The 20,386-nt window shown below is 42.6% G+C and overlaps 1 protein-coding gene across 2 annotated transcripts in view; it reads left to right on the top strand.

The window, feature by feature from the left end:
• Positions 1 to 20,386, top strand: part of LOC124148336 (beta-1,3-galactosyl-O-glycosyl-glycoprotein beta-1,6-N-acetylglucosaminyltransferase-like) — an 89,381-nt gene that overhangs the window by 54,536 nt on the left and 14,459 nt on the right. For both annotated transcript variants that reach the window (XM_046519372.2, XM_046519371.2), the window contains exon 2: positions 7,132 to 8,093. In XM_046519372.2, coding sequence (XP_046375328.2) covers positions 7,168 to 8,093 — 926 coding nt within the window. In that variant the 5' untranslated portion in view covers positions 7,132 to 7,167. The remainder of the gene's footprint in view (positions 1 to 7,131; positions 8,094 to 20,386) is intronic.

Genomic DNA, 20,386 nt, shown 5'->3' with positions numbered 1-20,386 from the left:
GTAACTCTGCACAGCGAATTGCAGCGCCTTTGACGACTGGGCCACCTGTGTCCCCCTTTACCACAAACGTCTGTGTAATCAAATCTGTGCGTCAATAAGCTTCTTTAATGCACTCTGACATCCCCAACAGTGAGCTGGTTTAATGAGGTTTGAGGGGCGGTCGGGTAGCCTAGTGGTTAAAGCGTTCGCTCGTCACGCCGAAGACCCGGGTTCGATTCCCGACATGGGTTCAATGTGTTAAGCCTATTTCTGGTGTCCCCCGCCGTGATATTGCTGGAATATTGCTAAAAGCGGCGTAAAAACCAAACTCGATCACTCATCAAGCTAGGCATGTCTAGATAAGGGGACTGTACAAACGCCAGTCGTTTAGGGACCAGTTCAAAAGTTCAATGTCGAACAAAAAACTTAATTCCTTAGGTTTCGAGACATACCAAACACTCCGCCACCACCACCTCTAACAAACTCACTCACTCACTAACTCATGAGGTTTGGATGCGTTTAGTATTGGTAGTTCCAGTTTACGTTTATTATGCAATGGCTGTTATATTACTTGAGGAGGGGACGACTTGGTGATCGAGCTTGCCGCGAAGAGTTCTGTCCCTTGCTCTGCCAGGATCTGATGATCGTGGGTTCGAATCCCAGATTCACCACAATCATGTCCCTGGTGTCTGCATCGATATCGTGATCGTGAGTTTCACTAAAAGAATGTTAACTGGTCACAGCGGCGTACTCTCACTGACTCCCTCCTCCCACATTAAGCTGACACAACATCATATATTTAGAATACTAAACGAGCTCCCGTCAGATACTACAACTATTCACGAGTTTCATAGAATTTGTTTTACACGGGAGCGAGTTTAGTATTGTATTTATTACTTGCCATTTATAACGTTTTTAGAATTATACTGTTGAGTATGAATAGGCTGACACCTACACGATCCACGGCATAGTCCAATTGAGTTTACAGAATAATACCTCAAACACGTCAAAAGTTGAAACGTACGAATTTAATACCATACAACGGTCCAACTTTAGAATTCACAAAATTATCGTAGGGCTTAGACTGTCGCAACTCACATACTTTAACTTAGACTAACGACTGTCGTTGCGCTAGAATACCATCGCCTTGTGGAACGGGCCTTGCACCTCAAAGTTTACAATAACGTCACAATACCCGATGACGTAATTTGTGGAATTTTGTTGCAATATCCATCGGCGAAACAATGCCATGTGACGTCAGCCTAGCAACAAGGTTGCTGGGGTCATCGAGTGTAAAATACTGTTCAAAGGGGCGTTAAACTTAACTGACTCACTCACTCCTCCCACATTAAGCTGACACAACATCATATAACTGAAACACTGTTCAAAGGGGCGTTAAACTCAACTCACTCACTCCTCCCACATTAAGCTGACACAACATCATATAACTAAAATACTGTTCAAAGGGGCGTTAATCCCAACTCACTCACTCACTCCTCCCACAACAAGCTGACACAACATCATTTAACTCAAATTCTGTGCGTTTATTCCTCCCATCGCTTAGCCGTGTGGTAATTCCGTTTCGATATTAGAGAAATCCACGACAATCTTCAATGTATTTCTTATTCGGAATCTAATCAATATCTCATGGTCCAGAGTATGGCTGTGTTAAAGTGTCACTATGAAATGTGCAACGCAGCCTCTCAAAAAACATTGGACGAAGTAATACTCGGGTTCATACTTCCTTTCCTATCCACGACTCACCACAAACCCCCTTCCTGTTCCCATCCACAAAACCCACCTCAAATCCCCCTTCCCCCTTCGCGACATCCACTACGACCTCTCTTCCAACTAAGACCCCCGCGCTGAACCACCCACCCCTTTCTCCACCTCGAGCCACCCCATCTCCCCACCCCAATCCATACCCATCCGTCCATTACCCCTTTATCCGTCCTTATCAAACTCACTTAGTCAGTACAGAATTCATCAAACTATCACGTTTAAACTGACACTCAAACAGGCGGTATCTAATTTGTACCTAATCATTCAACGAAAGTAATCGATGCTGTTGTTGTTCTCGCATTTGACATTTGTAAAAGATGCCTCAAGTCTCTGACCTGTCTTCACTTATATATATATATATCTAACCTTTGAAAATAAAGATAGGCGCAGGTAAGTATTTGTTAGCTGCGTTTGTACTCGGTATCGATGATGTGACAGGTTTCTGTTGACGAGACTAAATCATTAAGAGCCAGGGATTGGTGTTAAAAGTCTTCGTGAAGTCTCAGGATCGTCACACATCGTTCGGTTTCAAGAGAAGCTGTAAGCTCAGTTCAAGCTCTAATTACATGCAACTAAAACTTGCTCTCTACTAAACTATGTTCTTAAATACCCTCTACTAACATTACCCTCATCTATGTTTCATTCTAATAAATTAGTCTCTACTAAAATGACCCACATTCATGTTACATTCTAAAAATTTAGTCTCTACTAAAATTACCCACTGCTAATTTATGGTCTACTAAATTTGGTTTCACTAAAATTACCCTCTTCTAGGTTACGTTCTTCTGAATTGCTCTCTTTTTAAATTACCCTCTTCTTGGTTACGTTCTTCTGAATTGCTCTCTTCTAAAACTACCCTCTTCTTGGTTACGTTCTTCTGAATTGCTCTCTTCTAAAATTACCCTCTTCTTGGTTACGTTCTTCTGAATTGCTCTCTTCTAAAATTACCCGCTGCTGAGTTACGTTCTTCTGAATTGCTCTCTTCTAAAATTACCCTCTTCTAGGTTACGTCCTTCTGAATTGCTCTCTTCTAAAATTACCCTCTTCTTGGTTACGTTCTTCTGATTTGCTCTCTTCTAAAATTACCCTCTTCAAGGTTACGTTCTTCTGAATTGCTCTCTTCTAAAATTACCCTCTTCAAGGTTACGTCCTTCTGAATTGCTCTCTTCTAAAATTACCCTCTTCTTGGTTACGTTCTTCTGAATTGCTCTCTTCTAAAATTACCCTCTTCTAGGTTACGTTCTTCTGAATTGCTCTCTTCTAAAATTACCCTCTTCAAGGTGACGTCCTTCTGAATTGCTCTCTTCTAAAATTACCCTCTTCTAGGTTACGTTCTTCTGAATTGCTCTCTTCTAAAATTACCCTCTTCTTGGTTACGTTCTTCTTAATTGCTCTCTTCTAAAATTACCCTCTTCTAGGTTACGTTCTTCTGAATTGCTCTCTTCTAAAATTACCCTCTTGAAGGTAACGTTCTTCTGAATTGCTCTCTTCTAAAATTACCCTCTTCAAGGTGACGTCCTTCTGAATTGCTCTCTTCTAAAATTACCCTCTTCTAGGTTACGTTCTTCTGAATTGCTCTCTTCTAAAATTACCCTCTTCTTGGTTACGTTCTTCTGAATTGCTCTCTTCTAAAATTACCCTCTTCTAGGTTACGTTCTTCTGAATTGCGCTCTTCTAAAATTACCCGCTGCTGAGTTACGTTCCATTTAATTACTAATAATTTAGTAATCACTTAAACATTACAATGTCACAGGCATCGGAGGTTAGATCACCTTAACCGCAACTTTAACATCATTGCGCTTGCTCAGGCCAAAGCGAAACGTCTACTTGTTCAACATCTTCTCTGAAATATCTCGTCGAAAAATGGGATAGGCGGAACAAAATATGTTTCAATGCATTTGGATTTTAGATCGTTTGACCTTCACGTATAACCACTTCGCTCTAGTCATATTATGTCTCTGAATGTTTTAATAATATTTTTTATTTTTGTGTGTGCATATTTGCAAAAAAATTCCGAGCTAATTCAGAAAATCACCAATTACTGCTTACTATGATTGTGAAATTTGATATGCATTGTTTTAATATGCCTTGTAGATGTGTGTTAATGTTTTGCTCGTTTGACCTCTGACCTTAAAGTAACGCCGTATTGTAATGGTTCCACATTTTCGTCATCTCCCTTTGAACCGGGAAACTGACATTTAGAGTAAATGGGGAACATTTAAATATGGCCACCAAGACGGCCATGTTGGAAATGTCATCTCGTACATCAGCGAGACTACACCGCATGTGTTTGTCATTGTGTCTCTGGGCCGGAGGGGTCACGGGTGGCCCAGTCGTCTAAGGCGCCGCGATTCGCTGTGCAGAGTTGCGTCCCTTAGGCACGCCAGAAACCTATGATTATGGGTTCGAATCCCGGTTCGCCCCGGTTATGTTTCTAGGTTTGTCAGCACCATACCCGTGCTCGTGGGTTTCACCGAAGTGGTAAACGTCTGAGACCTGCATCACTTCGGGCTTTCCTCCCACATTAAGCTGACACGCCGTGATATGACTGGAATACTGTTAAAAGCGGCGCTAAACCCAACTCACTCACTCACTCACTCTGGGCCGGAAGGGATAGCTCAGCGTTTAAAGCGGTAACTAGTCACGGCCCGGGTTCGATTCCTCATATGGGTACAATGTGTGAAGCCCAGTTCTGTTACACCCGCGGTGTTATTGCTGGAATGGGGATAACAGCGACGCATAACCATACTCACTGACCAATACGCACCGAGTTGTGTCCCTTGGGCGTGCTTGAATTTGGTGTAGATTTGTTTGTTTCTTGTTATACGACCCACACAATAATATTCCTTCCACATGTAGGTAGAATGCTTACAATATTGTTATTATGAACTATTGAATCACACGGTCTGGTTACGATGACACACAAAGACCCCGTTATCACAACCCCATTCATTGAGCCGCTTTTTCCAATGCCAAATATATTCGAAATTATCAGGTGCCGTGAATTTATGAAAGTCTAGAAAGCTCACATTTCGCAATTTCGCAATAATCAGACCTTAGTTCTCGCTACCGCTAAACAAAGATCTGAAGACATCGCAGACGACATTAGGGGTCACGTCAGAACGACTTTCATCCGACCAATCAGAGCGTAGCTTACCAGATCATGAAAGTGAGAGTCGGAATAATAATACAACCTCGAAAACTTTAACACGGGGTATTCCGAACGATAGTTACGGGTTTAACGACTGAATCCATACAATCTAGACCATCTCTTAGCCATTCCGGGATGTTTTTTAGTTCAGGTTTCAAATGTGTAATCGAGAATTTGTCAAAATATGTTTCGAAGCGTAGTCGCCAATTTGAAATTAGTGCCGTAAAGTACGAGAAAGCTGCCTTCTGATTGGTCATTCCGTTCGTCAGTCAAAGTTTACGCAAGGTCGGTCTGGCGTGACCTGTAATGGGATGTCCTCAGATCTTTGTTTAGCGGTAGCGAGAACTAAGATCTGATTTTAATGAGATTGTGTTGTATGTTGATCAAAGTGTCATCTAGGAAACTTATACAAATAGCTCCGAGGACGCTCGCGTGTACACCTCCTGGTCACGAGCTGTGATTACTTAATAATAATTTGTTTGTTTGTTTGTTTTTGAACGCCGCACTCAGCAATATTCCAGGTATATGACGGCGGTCTATAAATAATCGAGTCTGGACCAGACAATCCATTGATTGATATCATGAACATCGAACCTACCCAATTGGGATACGATGACATTCATCAACCAAGTCAGCGAACCTGACCACCCGATCCCGCTAGTCGCCTCTTACGACAAGCATAGTCGCCTTTTACAGCAAGCACGGATTGCTGGAGACCTATTCTACCCCGCATCTTTACGGGTCACTTATTAATTGACATAAATGTTATTTTGCGGATTTGTTAATTATTTTCATCGTTTACAGCCTAATGTGTGATTAATTTAGCAATTGGATAATTTGGGGTGATTGGGGCAGTAGGGTAGGGGTGATTGGGGCAGTAGGGTAGGGATGATTAGGCAGTAGGGTAGGGATGATTGTCGCAGTAGGGTAGGGATGATTGTCGCAGTAGGGTAGGGATGATTGTCGCAGTAGGGTAGGGATGTTTGGGGCAGTAGGGTAGGGATGATTGTCGCAGTAGGGTAGGGATGATTGTCGCAGTAGGGTAGGGATGTTTGGGGCAGTAGGGTAGGGATGATTGTCGCAGTAGGGTAGGGATGATTGTCGCAGTAGGGTAGGGGTGATTGGGGCAGTAGGGTAGGGATGATTGTCGCAGTAGGGTAGGGATGATTGTCGCAGTAGGGTAGGGATGTTTGGGGCAGTAGGGTAGGGATGATTGTCGCAGTAGGGTAGGGATGATTGTCGCAGTAGGGTAGGGATGATTGTCGCAGTAGGGTAGGGATGTTTGGGGCAGTAGGGTAGGGATGATTGTCGCAGTAGGGTAGGGATGATTGTCGCAGTAGGGTAGGGATGTTTGGGGCAGTAGGGTAGGGATGATTGTCGCAGTAGGGTAGGGATGTTTGGGGCAGTAGGGTAGGGATGATTGTCGCAGTAGGGTAGGGATGATTGTCGCAGTAGGGTAGGGATGTTTGGGGCAGTAGGGTAGGGGTGATTGGGGAAGTAGGGTAGGGATGATTGGGGCAGTAGGGTAGGGATGTTTGGGGCAGTAGGGTAGGGATGATTGGGGCAGTAGGGTAGGGATGATTGTCGCAGTAGGGTAGGGATGTTTGGGGCAGTAGGGTAGGGGTGATTGGGGAAGTAGGGTAGGGATGATTGGGGCAGTAGGGTAGGGATGATTGTCGCAGTAGGGTAGGGATGTTTGGGGCAGTAGGGTGAGGATGATGAGTTATGAGCTTTTGATTCAACCCTGTTTTGTTTTTCATGAAATAAAATGTTATTGTCCCCAAAATGTTTTCCTGATCATCTTTATCAAAGTGACCGCCTCCGTGGTCTAGTGGTAGAGCGTCCGCCCGGAAAGGTCCAGGGTTTAATCCCGGGCCGCGTCATAGACGTTAAAAGGTGGTACTTGTTAATACCCTGCCTGGATTCGGCATTAAGGAGCTAAAACAGGGTCTGGTCGACTCGGAGTCAGTATACAGTGTCTGAGTGGCGTATTCATGTTAAACTGCGGTATGGTATCTCAGTGGGCTAGCACTATAAATCGGCATCAGTTCGGACTAGTACAAGCAGCCATACACACACACGTGCATGCATGTCGCTATATAAGTGTAATAATCTAGGACGCGACGTTAAACCCCATTGCATTTCACCTCTTCATAAAAAAAATATGCCTTTACATTTAATGTTCCATGAGACCTAATGGCAATTGTTCGGTGTTTCAGACACAAAAACCGGCTTCTTTGAAGATGTAATCCAATATGGCCGCCCTATCCGCCATCGTGAAACAGAGTCCGGTCTTCAAGTACGTTCTTCCGTGTCTGTTCATCAGTTTGTTTGGCCTCTTGTATTATGTTGTGGTGTACACGAAGCTGGACCTCACAATCCTTGTGCCATCCAAGTCATCTTTTGGAAAGCTTCAGTTCATCACCAATGGATTTACATTCTCCAACCAATCGTTACATCTCTACGGATCTTATATATCGAGAGACGGAAGCGTGGCCTCGCATAACGAGACGTATATCAGTCTAGATGGTAATATGATTGAAGGTATTCGATCTCGGTACATAACTGCCAAGCAAATAGAATTCGAACGCATGTGTCCTAAAATTCACGTGACGTCGGTGAGCTGTAGTGCCTTATTTGACGGCGATGTTGTTGAGACGGAAAGGGTTAAAGCTGTCATGGAAAATCAGACTCGACAGCAGAAGCCAGCTGAGTTGTACATAGAATTAACCCAAAACTGTGATACGTTTAAACGGAAGAGAGGATACGTTACGAAAACGCTTACGGAGGAAGAGAAGCACTTCCCGTTGGCCTTCACCTTGCTAATGTTCAAGGACGTGGAGCAAGTTGATCGTCTCCTACGCGCCGTCTACCGGCCGCAGAATTATTACTGTGTTCATGTGGACAGTAAAGCGGAAGCGAAGGTCAAGGATGCCATGCGTGGAATTGTGGGATGTTTTAATAATGTTTTCTTTTCGTCACGGTTTGTGGATGTTCAATGGGGAACATACTCCGTGCTGGAACCAGAACTTATATGCATGGAGGAATTATGGAAATATAAAAAGTGGAAATATTTTATTAATTTAACCGGACAAGAGTTCCCACTGAAGACAAACTTTGAACTCGTCAAAATATTGAAGGCGTACAATGGAGCCAATGACCTTGAAGGAACTGTTAAAAGGTCAGTAGTTTCCCTCATATCTATGTCTGTCGCTACATATGTAGTCCTGCACCATGACCGTGGAATATATTTATTTTATGAAAAAATAATAATCTAGAAATGCATACAAAAGCAAGTCTAGCCAGCTCAAGCTAGCTCTATTCCACTCTGAAATCAGCATAGGGAATTTTTTTTATTTTTAGAGTCAAGAAGGATATTGTGTAATATAAGATTTCAGAGACTAAATGTTAGTCTACTACATATGGTACACGTATAGTTGCTCATGCTGCTTATTAGTTTTTTTAGGACACCCGTGTCGAGTGAACATTTGTAGCACCTTCAGGCACAAACTTTAACAAACAAACAAACAAACAAACACCGAAACTTTCAAAACAACCAAACCCAAACCCAACACACACATTTATACACATATTTTCACATACACATATCTTGTATACTCCCAAGGGAGTTGAGAATGATAACTGGAATGTATACGGAACCACTGGTCAGGGAACAAATAAACCGCATTTGAGCAGATACAGATATCAAATATCCGAAATGCGATGCTCATGATATCACTCATTGGATTGTCTTGCTAAGATTATTTACAGACTGCGGTCGTGTAGCAGGAATATTGCTGCCTTAATGGATGTTAGCTTATGTAAATCCTGACTCGAATAGGAGACACACCTGTTGTATAAACAATATCTCTAGAAGCACCAGGGTGGAGTGAGTGAGTGAGTATGATTTTACGCCGCTTTTAGCAATATTCCAGCAATATCACGGCGGGGGACACAAGAAATGGGCTTCACACATTGTACCCATGTCGGGAATCGAACCCGGGTCTTCGGCGTGACGAGCGAACGCTTTAACCACTAGGCTACCCGACCGCCCCACCAGGGTGGAGTTATAGGGTGAGTGACCATAGTTTTACGCCGCTTTTAGCAATATTTAAATAATATCACGGCGGGGGACACCAGAAATGTTGGGAATCGAATCCGGGTCTTCGGCGCGATGAGGGATCGCTTTAAAGACTAGGCTACCCCGCCGCTCCTGAAGTTATAAGGTCTGTTGCGATACGTATGACGTGTTTACGACAGAAGCAGGATGTATGTGAGATGAGGTAAGTCAAGCATGACACGACAAGAACGCATTTAATACATTATGAAACAAAAGCATTGTATGACAACTGCGTGGTTGGCAGATTAAGTAGGCCTCTCGGGACACTTGACATGGGCGTTCTTGGTGCACGAGAGCGTTACTGATGTACTAAGTGTTGTCAGATTTGCCAAGTGGCAATCAGCTAATAATTCATTTAATTTACTGTCACAAAGCATCCATGGTTTTAATACCAATGGTATATGCTTCTAGCCATTACATTCAAAACTTTTTCTTTTTTTAAAGAGTTGATTTGGTCTCTAGGGTTTCACTGTTTTGTCTTGGAGTGTTTTGTTTCAATCCTTGAGTGTCATCCTGGCCCACGCCATCAGTGCCCTAATGCAAACAAACTTGGACCAGCTTGTCCTAGACTAACATCTAGTCTCTGAAATGAACATATCGTACAGAAAAAAACAGTTGTTCAGTTATCTTAATAAAAATATAATAAAAGGGAGCCCAGTGACTCTCTTCATTTTCAGATACTGCAGTAATCCAGACTTGCCAAACATTATAGACTTGCATGGGCTGTATTAGATATATATTTGTATCAGGGTCTGTAAGACAGACTACAGCTTGTCCCTGCCTGCTTCCCTGGGTCATACTGTAAAACCTTGGGTGGGGTGGGGTCTGGGGTCTTGGGGTGGGGTGGGGTCTGGGGTCTTGGGGTGGGGTGGGGTCTGGGGTCTTGGGGTCTGGGGCTGGGGTCTTGGGCTTGTCTGGGTTCACATCATATGTTTTCTGTCTGAAGCTGAGAATGTAGACGTGACTCAGTGATACACATATAAACATAGCTGTGTAGGATAAAGCTAGATGTTTATCACAGGCTGCCAGAGCTCTCACCATACGTCAAGTGTTAAATACTAGGTTTTCACTGTTTGGCTAAATGAAATAGTGAAATGAATACAAAAGCAATGACACAAATACAGTTTCAATATATATGTATGAAAACTATCTGATGATTTATGATTTTAATATAGATTAATAAGAATAAGAGTATATTATACAAAAACCCAGAGTACAGTATCCATCAAAGACAACATGGTACTAAAGTTTATAGAAACTAGTCTGCACATAGACTTACATATGGTTCATACACATGTATATATACAGGGTTGGTTTGTTGTTTAACGCCGCACTCGGCAATATTCCATCTATATGTCGGCGGTCTGTAAATAATCGAGTCTGGACCAGACAATCCAGTGATTAATATCATGAGCATCGACCCACGCAATTGGGATCGATGACATGCATCAACCAAGTCAGCGCGCCTGACCACCCAATCCCGCTAGTCGCCTTTTTACGACAAGCATAGTCACCTTCTACGGCAAGCAGGGGTTGCTGAAGACATATTCTACCCCGGAATCTTCACGGGTCATATATACAGGGAGAGAGAGCTAGTACGCATACTGATGATGATATATAAGTTACAACTAAAAGCACATAATGATTAACAAAGACACTGCAGAAGGAGGCACATAATTCAGTAGATACTAAACCGAATAGGTAGAGGAACTATTCGACTATGTACATGTAGTCTGCTCTTGTATTAAAAATGTCAAGTATAATTGTTTCTATGACTTTGGCGTGGTCTGCTTCTGGATTTAGATTTAATATGTCATTGATGATTGATTGGTAATAACATGAACATACAATGAAAGTTTTGAACAAAATTAATAAGCTACCCTGCAAGTTATACTGTTAACATTATAGTTCTGATTTGTTATATTCATATTAAATAAGGGGCGGTCGGGTAGCCTAGTGGTTAAAGCGTTCGCTCGTCACGCCGAAGACCCGGGTTCGATTCCCGACATGGGTCCAATGTGTGAAGCCCATTTCTGGTGTCCCCCGCCGTGATATTGCTGGAATATTGCTAAAAGCGGCGTAAAATCAAACTTACTCACTCATATTAAATTATACTGATTAAGTGATTGGGTTGATGGGAGTCCCATTCATGTTCATGATTTGCGACATTTCATTGTGTGGTTGCAGTTGTTATCACAAGTAATGATGATTGTTGAATTGTGTGACATAATTGATGGCAACTATATATTATTATCTTACTCCAATGTTGGAATCGTGAAGCAAACCTTAATTTCCCCGCAACGTTTAAAGTGTCCTCCAAAAGTTCATACTTAATATTTTACTGATGTGTTGATGATTTTTGTAGTGTTTAATGCATGAACTCCATTTGGACCATAGCAAATTAGTACAGGTGTTTAAACTGACAAGGAAGCTGTAGCGAGATCACAGTAATGTTCTTTTCGTTTCCCTCTGTGTCGAGCAATATTCTAGCAGTTCCAGCCTTCGGTGTCCAAATTTTTCAGTGCTTTAGGTACAATTAAGCATGCTGTTTCCACGAAGATTTCAAAGAGCATCATACAACTCTTGCTCAAAAGTTGTTCGATCAAGATTACAACATTCACGGCCTCAGTAAAGCTTTCAAAAGGTTTTATGGTAGACATTCTGAGGACATTTCCAAAGTTGACATATCAGGGATAAGAATGATGTCAGATGCAGTTCCCTATTTTGATTTACCATATGTTCCCCTGTTTTGTCACGTGAACAATTGACTTGCCTTTGCATGTGTTTGTGATGGGTGCAACGAATGCTTGTCGTAAGAGGCGACTAACGGGATCAGGTGGTCAGGCTTGCTGACTTTTGTTGATTCATGTCATCTTATCGCCATTGTGTGGACCAATGCTCATGATGTCAATCATTGGACTGTGTGGTCCAGACTCCATTATTTACACACCGCCGTCATATAGCTTGAATATTGCTGAGGTATAAAACAACAAACAAACAAACAAACAAACAAAACTTAGGAACTTGTGCGAGTCCAATATCTGGATTACAGACAACCACTGAGACAAATGACAACATAATATTCAATATTTTCTATAACATTTTTTTGTAGTATATTAATGAATGAAAGGTATATTTATCCTTTCAAAAATTGTAAAAAGTCATTTTTAGAACATTTTGAGTTTATTTTCAAAATACTTCTTTTCAAAGACTACATATTATACTATTAAATCATAATGTTATAAAGTAATTAGTAAACATACTTACCCCAAAAGAAACGCACACCCAAAGTATGAAATAGACAAATGTTATACCTTTTCGATTTCAAACATTTTACATTTTAGTTTGTGCATTTCTTTTAGAGTGAGTGAGTATGGTTTTACGCCGCTTTTAGCAATATTCCAGCAATATCACGGCGGAGGACACAAGAAATGGGCTTCACACATTGTACCCATGTCGGGAATCGAACCCGGGTCTTCGGCGTGACGAGCGAACGCTTTAACCACTAGGCTACTGGGTCTTCGCCAGATATTGTGGCAGACCAAAGAAAACAAGAGGGACTGGCTAGCTGGGCTTCATTGCCTTATCTTGAGATGTTTTCTTAAACAGTCTCTCTGTTTAAGAAAAAAAATGATATGGGAAATATTTTAAATGTGCAGATGCAGCTGTGCATTTCATTCAATTATCTACTCTATTGTTATATGCACACTGTAATATCATAATTATTGAAGCAATCCTGACTTGCCCAAATGTCATCTTTGATGAATTGACGTGATAATTCACACACGTTTCTTGTTTTGAAATGTTATGTTTTGATATTATATATACCTGGTTTGATTATATAGCACATTTTTTCTATTTTCTTAAATTAACACTTTGATGAAGACTGCAACTAATTATGTTTTCTAGCTTATTATTATTATGAATATATCACAAAGTACCAGTGTTTATCTGCATTACAGTAAACTACGGTTATAACGAACTCAAATGGACTACTATTTTTAGTTCCTTATAACCGTAGTTCGTTATAAGCATATATACAGCATATCTACAGCACATAGTCGGGACTAAAAAGTAAGTTCGTTATATCCGCCAGTTCGTTATAAGCGTGTTCGTTATAACCGTAGTTTACTGTATATGTAAAGTACGTTATTTTTCCTTTAGATAATTTACACTTCATAGCTATACCACTGCTATCCATGAATGATTCCACTGAATTTTTGTAAATTTAAAGTATCAAATTCTTTCTCATTGGCTACCTTGTACATATTTCAAAGCTGTCAAATGAAAATGTCGTCTGCTGGAAACATCCGGCATCTGTGATTGCTGCCATAATGGGTCCAGACTCTGGAATCTTCTGCAGCTGGGCAGATGCTATCACTTGTGACAGATCCCCAACAGTTTCGGGTTTTGTTTACATATACTGCTCAAAAGAAGTTAAGGATCACCTGATTCTTTGATATTACTATGACAGATTTACTTTACTATTATGAAAGAATCGGGTGATCCTTAACTTCTTTTTGAGTAGTATATTTCATCTGATAATACCAGAGACCCCAGCCCATAACCCCAGCCCAAGACCCCAACCCAAGACCCCACCCCACCCCACCCCACCCCACCCCACCCCAGGTTTTACAGGATGCCCTTCACTGGAGCAGGGGAACAACTGATAAAATCATGGCTAAAGAGTATCACATTCAGTGAGAGGGTGGATTAACAGGAATGTCTGTCATCCTGAAGTTATCAATGGCTTCATAGCAATATCTCCCCCAACTTTAGAGGGGGGGGGGGTATGAGACTTAATTGTATTACGGCTGGGAGTTTAAGCCACAATCTGATTGGTTGAATTGTGTTGTTATTTGGGATTCGAAGTCAGGACATATTGTAGACTTATCAATGGGTTCCATGTCCCAAATTTGGCGAAAAACCGATCAGCATTGCGACACTCACTCACTCACTCACTCACTCACGCACGCACTCTCACGCACGCACGCACTCACTCACTCGAGTTGCACGCTGTACATACCTTCTGGCAAGGGCATCAAACACGTATGTGTAAAAGGAATCCCATTCGTGTCCACTCGTGTCCTTCCGAGACATGCCGGACAAGGTTACGGAAAGACGCGAGTGGCAAGGAATCAGAGGAATCCGTACTGGAACTAACTTCAGTCATGTGACTATCACACAACCACAACAAATGCTTCTACAGTCGTTGCCGTGATGTGAATGTCCAGATCCTTTTGTTTGGTTTAACAAATTGTACGCACGTTACTGATTTGTTTCAAGCATGCTTTAAAAACGGTTTTCATTCAAGTTTTCATTGAAAACTGCATGCGCTCGGATCTGGCGGTAAACCTTACCTGACAACGATTTAATATCCCTACGCCGGTTGAGATGTAGGCCTTCTTGTACAGTTGGAGGGAGTATTGCTTTGGAACAAAATTTCAAAGGGAACAATTGGCAGCTAACATTTGTTTTTGCTTTGTTAACCATTCAAATTGGGTACTTCGAAAACGACATCAGGAATGACAAAAATGTGTGAAAAGGATCGGCTTTGAGGTTGAAAGAGACACATTTTTTATTTTATTTAAAAAATAAACACGTTCTATATTTGCGTTAGATGAGGAGATTTCGGCGCCGGCATTTGGTTGAATGTACTTGTAATTGGTGGACGCCTCAACGCCAGTACTGGGTTTCACAGCAGCAGCGAAGTCGTAAAAGCGAGTGGGCTAGGACGCATTAAATATTGAAATGGTGAAAATAGAATTTAAAACGAGTTATTTGAGAATGAATTCAAATTTATTTCCCTGTCATACGAACCAGCTGATTAAGTGTAAGTTTAAAAGAGCAGTGAAATGAAGGATAGTCTAGGGCGACTCGTGTAGGCGGTGGATTAGAGTTACGAATAAGACGTGGGTGAAATGGACTGTTCATATTTGTAGCTCGCGGCAAATGAACCACGCGACGGGCTGATGACGTGAACATGTTCAGTGAACTCATATTATGTGGGCGGTCGGGTAGCCTAGTGGTTAAAGCGTTCGCTCGTCACGCCGAAGACCCGGGTTCGATTCCCGACATGGGTACAATGTGTGAAGCCCAATTCTGGTCTCCCCCGCCGTGATATTGCTCGAATTTTGCTAAAAGCGGCATAAAACCATACCCCCGTGCATAAATAAATATTAATGAATTGCAGCACAATCAGTACGTGTCGTTAGTGTTCAAAGCTGTCGCCGTCAGTCAAAGTTCGTTAGTTCAATTCCCTACCAATGTGTGAACCAAATGTTTGGTGCCCAGCAACATAAAATTGCCAAAAGGTGACAAAAACGGCGTAAAACCATACTCACTCATGGATATTTTTTCATGAAGACACAGAAACACACACAACACACACACACATAGTCTGTCTTACAGACCCTGATACAAATATATATCAAATACAGCCCATGCAAGTCTATAATGTTTGGCAAGTCTAGATCACTGCAGTATCAGGGTCTGTACACATCTGCTGAATTCACAAGCGAGCACAGAGCTTGTAATTATCAGTAAATCTCTAGCTGTCATTAGTGTTTAGTATTAGGATGTGGCGAACCTCGTCCCCCACTCCCCAAGACCCCACACTGAGACAAGACCTCCCGCTCCCGCTCCGGCCCTGCCATCTCTCTCTGGCCAGACAACATGTGGGATTATATTGGAGACTTAGTGACATATATACATTCTAGTTTCTTAACTTGTTTCATTGTTACCCTGGTGTGGAGAGAGGGGGATTTCTAAAGGTTTCACATTGCTGTGTAAGAATAATTGCCATTCTTCAGAGAGTCACTGGGCTCCTTTTTATTATATTTTTATTAAGATAACTAAAAAACTGTTTTTTTTATGTACGATATGTTCATTTCAGAGGCTAAATTTTAGTCTAACACACACACACACACACACACACACACACACACACACACACACACACACACCTCAAAAAATGATTTCAGAGACTTAACTCAAAAATTCATTTCAAAGACTTCATTAAAATGTAACTCACGTAGAATATTTAGAACATCACATGTCAAATATTAAGCATATATTTTTCAAATTTACATAAATTTACATAATGTGTTTGTGTTTTGTAGTACCGCCGTGGCCTCGCTGCATGCATGACATATGCTTGTTAATTCTCAGTGTGGCCTGTTGAATGTCAGCTATCTGCACACTTTAATTTCCCCCTTGAGTATCTTTTTACACCCATGCACCGTCACATACGCACTGTCACACATGCACTGTTACACGTGCACTGTCACATACGCAGTCACACGTGCACTGTCACACACGCACTGTTACACGTGCACTGTCACATACGCAATCACACGTGCACTGTCACACACGCACTGTTACACACGCATTGTTACACGTGCACTGTCACATACGCAATCACACGTGCACTGTCACACATGCACTGTCACACACGCACTGTTACACGTGCACTGTTACATACGCAGTCACACGTGCACTGTCACACATGCACTGTCACACACGCACTGTTACACGTGCACTGTTACATACGCAGTCACACGTGCACTGTCAAACATGCATTGTCACACACGCACTGTTACACGTGCACTGTTACATACGTAGTCACACGTGCACTGTCACACATGCACTGTCACACACGCACTGTTACGCGTGCACTGTTACATATGCACTGCCACACGTGCACTGTAACACATACACTGCCACACATGCACTGTCACACATGCACTGCCACACGTGCAGACATACCGCAGGGAGCAATGGTGAGTGCTTCAGCGTTACACAACAGAGACAAATAAAATCTGACTACATTTGGGGGGGGGGGGGGGGGGGCAGAGTCATGTCAACTCTGTCAAAACACCTGCCACTTCCCCCACCAACGGCATATTATAGCTGTCAAGCATGCATGGGAAATGGGCGAAAGTAGCAGGATGAAACCGTCGTCTAATCTGCCTCTGTCTGAAGCTGTCTCTCTTTGTCTGTCTGCATCTTTGGACATGTCTCTCACAGGCTACGTCTGTGTCCTTCTCTCTCCCCTATCTCTGTGTCTGTCTGTCTCTCTTTGTCTGTCTGTATCTTTGGACGTGTCTCTCACAGGCCGTGTCTGTGTCCTTCTCTCTCCCCTATCTCTGTGTCTGTCTCTCTCTCTCTCTCTCTCTCTCTCTGTCTCTCTCTCTCTCTCTTACTCTCTCTCTCTCTCTCTCTCTCTTTGTGTCTGCATCTTTGGACATGTCTCTCACAGACCGTGTTTGTGTCCTTTTGTCTCCCCTATCTCTGTGTCTGTCTGTCTCTCTTTGTCTGTCTGCATCTTTGGACGTGTCTCTCACAGGCTGTGTCTGGAAAATGTTTTTAATTTATTTAACCTAGTTTGCTGGTCTATATCTAGACATCTTTCCTTAAAAGAAACACTTAACTTATTAACATCGGGAACATCTTGATTACACCTGTCAGCACCAACACCATACATGAAAAGCCCAACATTCAATACCTTTATAAGCCAAGGACACTTGGAAATCATAAACATGTTTCAATATAGGATTATCAGTTTCAAATATCAATCTAGTCCAATATTTAATCATTTTCATTCTTCTCCATAATGCGACAGGTACCGCCTGGTACGTGCTTTGTCAATTAAAAAATAATGAATGCTCCCTCCTCCAAATACGGATTGCTAGCCTTATATTTTGAATAAGGGCACATATATGGATCCATATTATTTGAATAGTGTGGGGGAGCGTTCTTTTCCGTGACCACCACGACCACAGCGGCCTCATTATTCCAGTGCCACTGTGAGATGTAGAGGCTATGTCCGACGTTCCCCGACGTTCCCCGACGTGTCCCGACGTTCACCCGACGTTCCCCGACGTTCCCCGACGTTTCCCAACGTTCCCCGACGTTCTCCGACGTTCCCCGACGATCCCCGACGTTCCCCGACGTTTCCCGACGTTCTCCGACGTTCCCCGACGTTCCCCGACGTTTCCCGACGTTCCCGACGTTCCCCGACGTTCTCCGACGTTCCCGCTTTTGCTGGGATATTGCTTATAAAATTAAAGCGGCGTAAAACCATACTCACTCATTCAACCAGCATCCCAGAATATTAAGTCTTTCTCCACAGATAACAAAAGTGTTACATTCTAAAAACAATGTTCTTAAAAGATATATCAACGTGCACTCCTTGTTGACCTGCTAACACCCTCGTGCACATCCTGCGGCTATCCCCACTTTGTCATGGGATAACGGTTTAAATAATACAAGCGATACATTGGGGTTAGGGTGTATTTGGTGGCCACTTTCAAGGCCTTTTGCGAATCCTTTCAAAACTGAACTTGCATTTTTTTATTGTTTTTCCATTCTGCACGCGTAATTCCTCCGCTGCCCGTCTTACAACAATGTTTGACGGAAGCTAGCGGACACCCCTCGAAATCACGTTCTAACCTTTAATAAAGACGAGCGTATAGTTGCTCAAGGGTCGATCAATGTGTTTATCAACATCTCCTGTCAACAGAAATCCGGGCGTCTAAGTCAACATGGCGGAAGGAATGCTTCAAACAATTACTTGTAGAAATACGTAACATTTTATCTAGAATACCGTCTCCTCTCTCCACTTGCCCCTGACTCTCTCGACGAAGGCACTCGTGTGTTTGAGCGAAAAACAAACGGGCGGAAATACGGTCAGGTGATCAGCGAAAAAGTGCCACGTGTTAGACGATCCAGGGGACAGAATTCTTTAGCTTTTTACACAACCTTGTTTAGATACGATCAAGTGTTCACGTGACCTTGGGCGTGTCCAAGGTTGTTTTCGAGAAATTTGAAATGTTCCTGCATTTTTATTCGATTTAAACAGGTATGGTTGAGAATAGTTTTGTTTCAAGTGTGTCCTACAGAATGGGTGACCTTTGACCGAACAGCACCGGGGAACAGATGCCTTTACGCTAATGTATCATGCGTGATACTCTGAAAGTGCAGTGCAGAGTGATCAATTTGCAATAAATACCTTATGTTCAGTTTGCCTCAACGAAAACCCTTTTCATGATGATAAGAACATGCTTTCTTCGTCGTTTAAGAATTAAGGGAGAATACAGATTGCTGAAATATATACATGCTAACAATGACAGCTTTTGTTTGACTTACTGAAATAGATCAGACAAGCAGGATGTTTTTGTTTTTTTTGCAAGACGTGGTTGTTTAAAGATAAGAAACGTGTTTTCATGCCACGGCGACCCTCTGTGGTCTTGGGGATAACGGGAAACAAAATACGTTAAAAAGGTACTTTTTGTTACCCTGCCTGGCGCTTGGCATTAGAAGGATAAAACCAGTACTTGTCGGCTCGGATTCTGTGTCCGAGTGGGGTATTCAATTTAAACTGCGGCATGGTATCTCAGTGGGGTAGCACTATAAAAACCGGCATTAGTCCGAATTGGTACAACCACACACACACACATGCACACACACGGTCACGCACACACACACACGCACGCACGAACGCACGCACACACGCACGTAAGCACACGCACGCGCACGCGCACACACACACAGCCTGGTTGACCCGTGTCAGCACACGTTGACTAATTTACGTTATACTTCGGTTGACCAAAGATCTGAACCAATGAAAGCTTAGAGTGTGGTACTAAAGTACTTTTCACCTCATATGAAACCCGGGAAAGCATCATACGATTTTCGGTTTATGAAAAGCTGATACCGTCTGAATATTTTATGTGCTTGAAGTACGTGTCCTCTTTTAATTGACAGTGAGTTTGTGTTGCTAGCGCTGCAGTAAGAAGTAAGTCTATTCCGTCACGGTTTGTCAGGTTAATGTTGGAGTGATGCATGTCTTAGGCGCTCACCACAATACTGACTTGCAAACGGGTATCCGTGTCAAGGGCGGATTAACATTTTAAAACATTTCGGTGTTGACACCAACACGGTTATCAAGGATGTGATGAACAGAAATGCGAAGTAGGCAGGTTATACTCATTTGGAGAGTGAGTGAGTGAGTGAGGTTTAACGTCGCTTTTAACAGTATTCCAGTTATATCACGGCGTGCCAGCTTAATGTGGGAGGAAAGCCCGAAGTGATGCAGGTCTCAGACGTTTACCACTTCGGTGAAACCCACGAGCACGGGCATGGTGCTGACAAACCTAGAAACATAATCGGGGCGAACCGGGATTCGAACCCACAACCATAGGTTTCTGGCGTGCCCAAGGGACGCAACTCTGCACAGCGAATCGCGGCGCCTTTGACGACTGGGCCACCCGTGCCCCCCTAATTTGGATAATTGGTGTTCATCTATATATAAAAAGTAGTGGATCAATGAGTTAACCTACCATATATATATG

The sequence above is a fragment of the Haliotis rufescens genome, unplaced genomic scaffold (genome assembly GCF_023055435.1).
Source record: "Haliotis rufescens isolate VD_foot unplaced genomic scaffold, xgHalRufe1.0.p SCAF_34, whole genome shotgun sequence".
Taxonomy (NCBI): domain Eukaryota; kingdom Metazoa; phylum Mollusca; class Gastropoda; order Lepetellida; family Haliotidae; genus Haliotis; species Haliotis rufescens.
The sequence above is the reverse complement of the archived record's forward strand: the minus strand, read 5'-3'. Positions and strand labels throughout refer to the sequence as shown.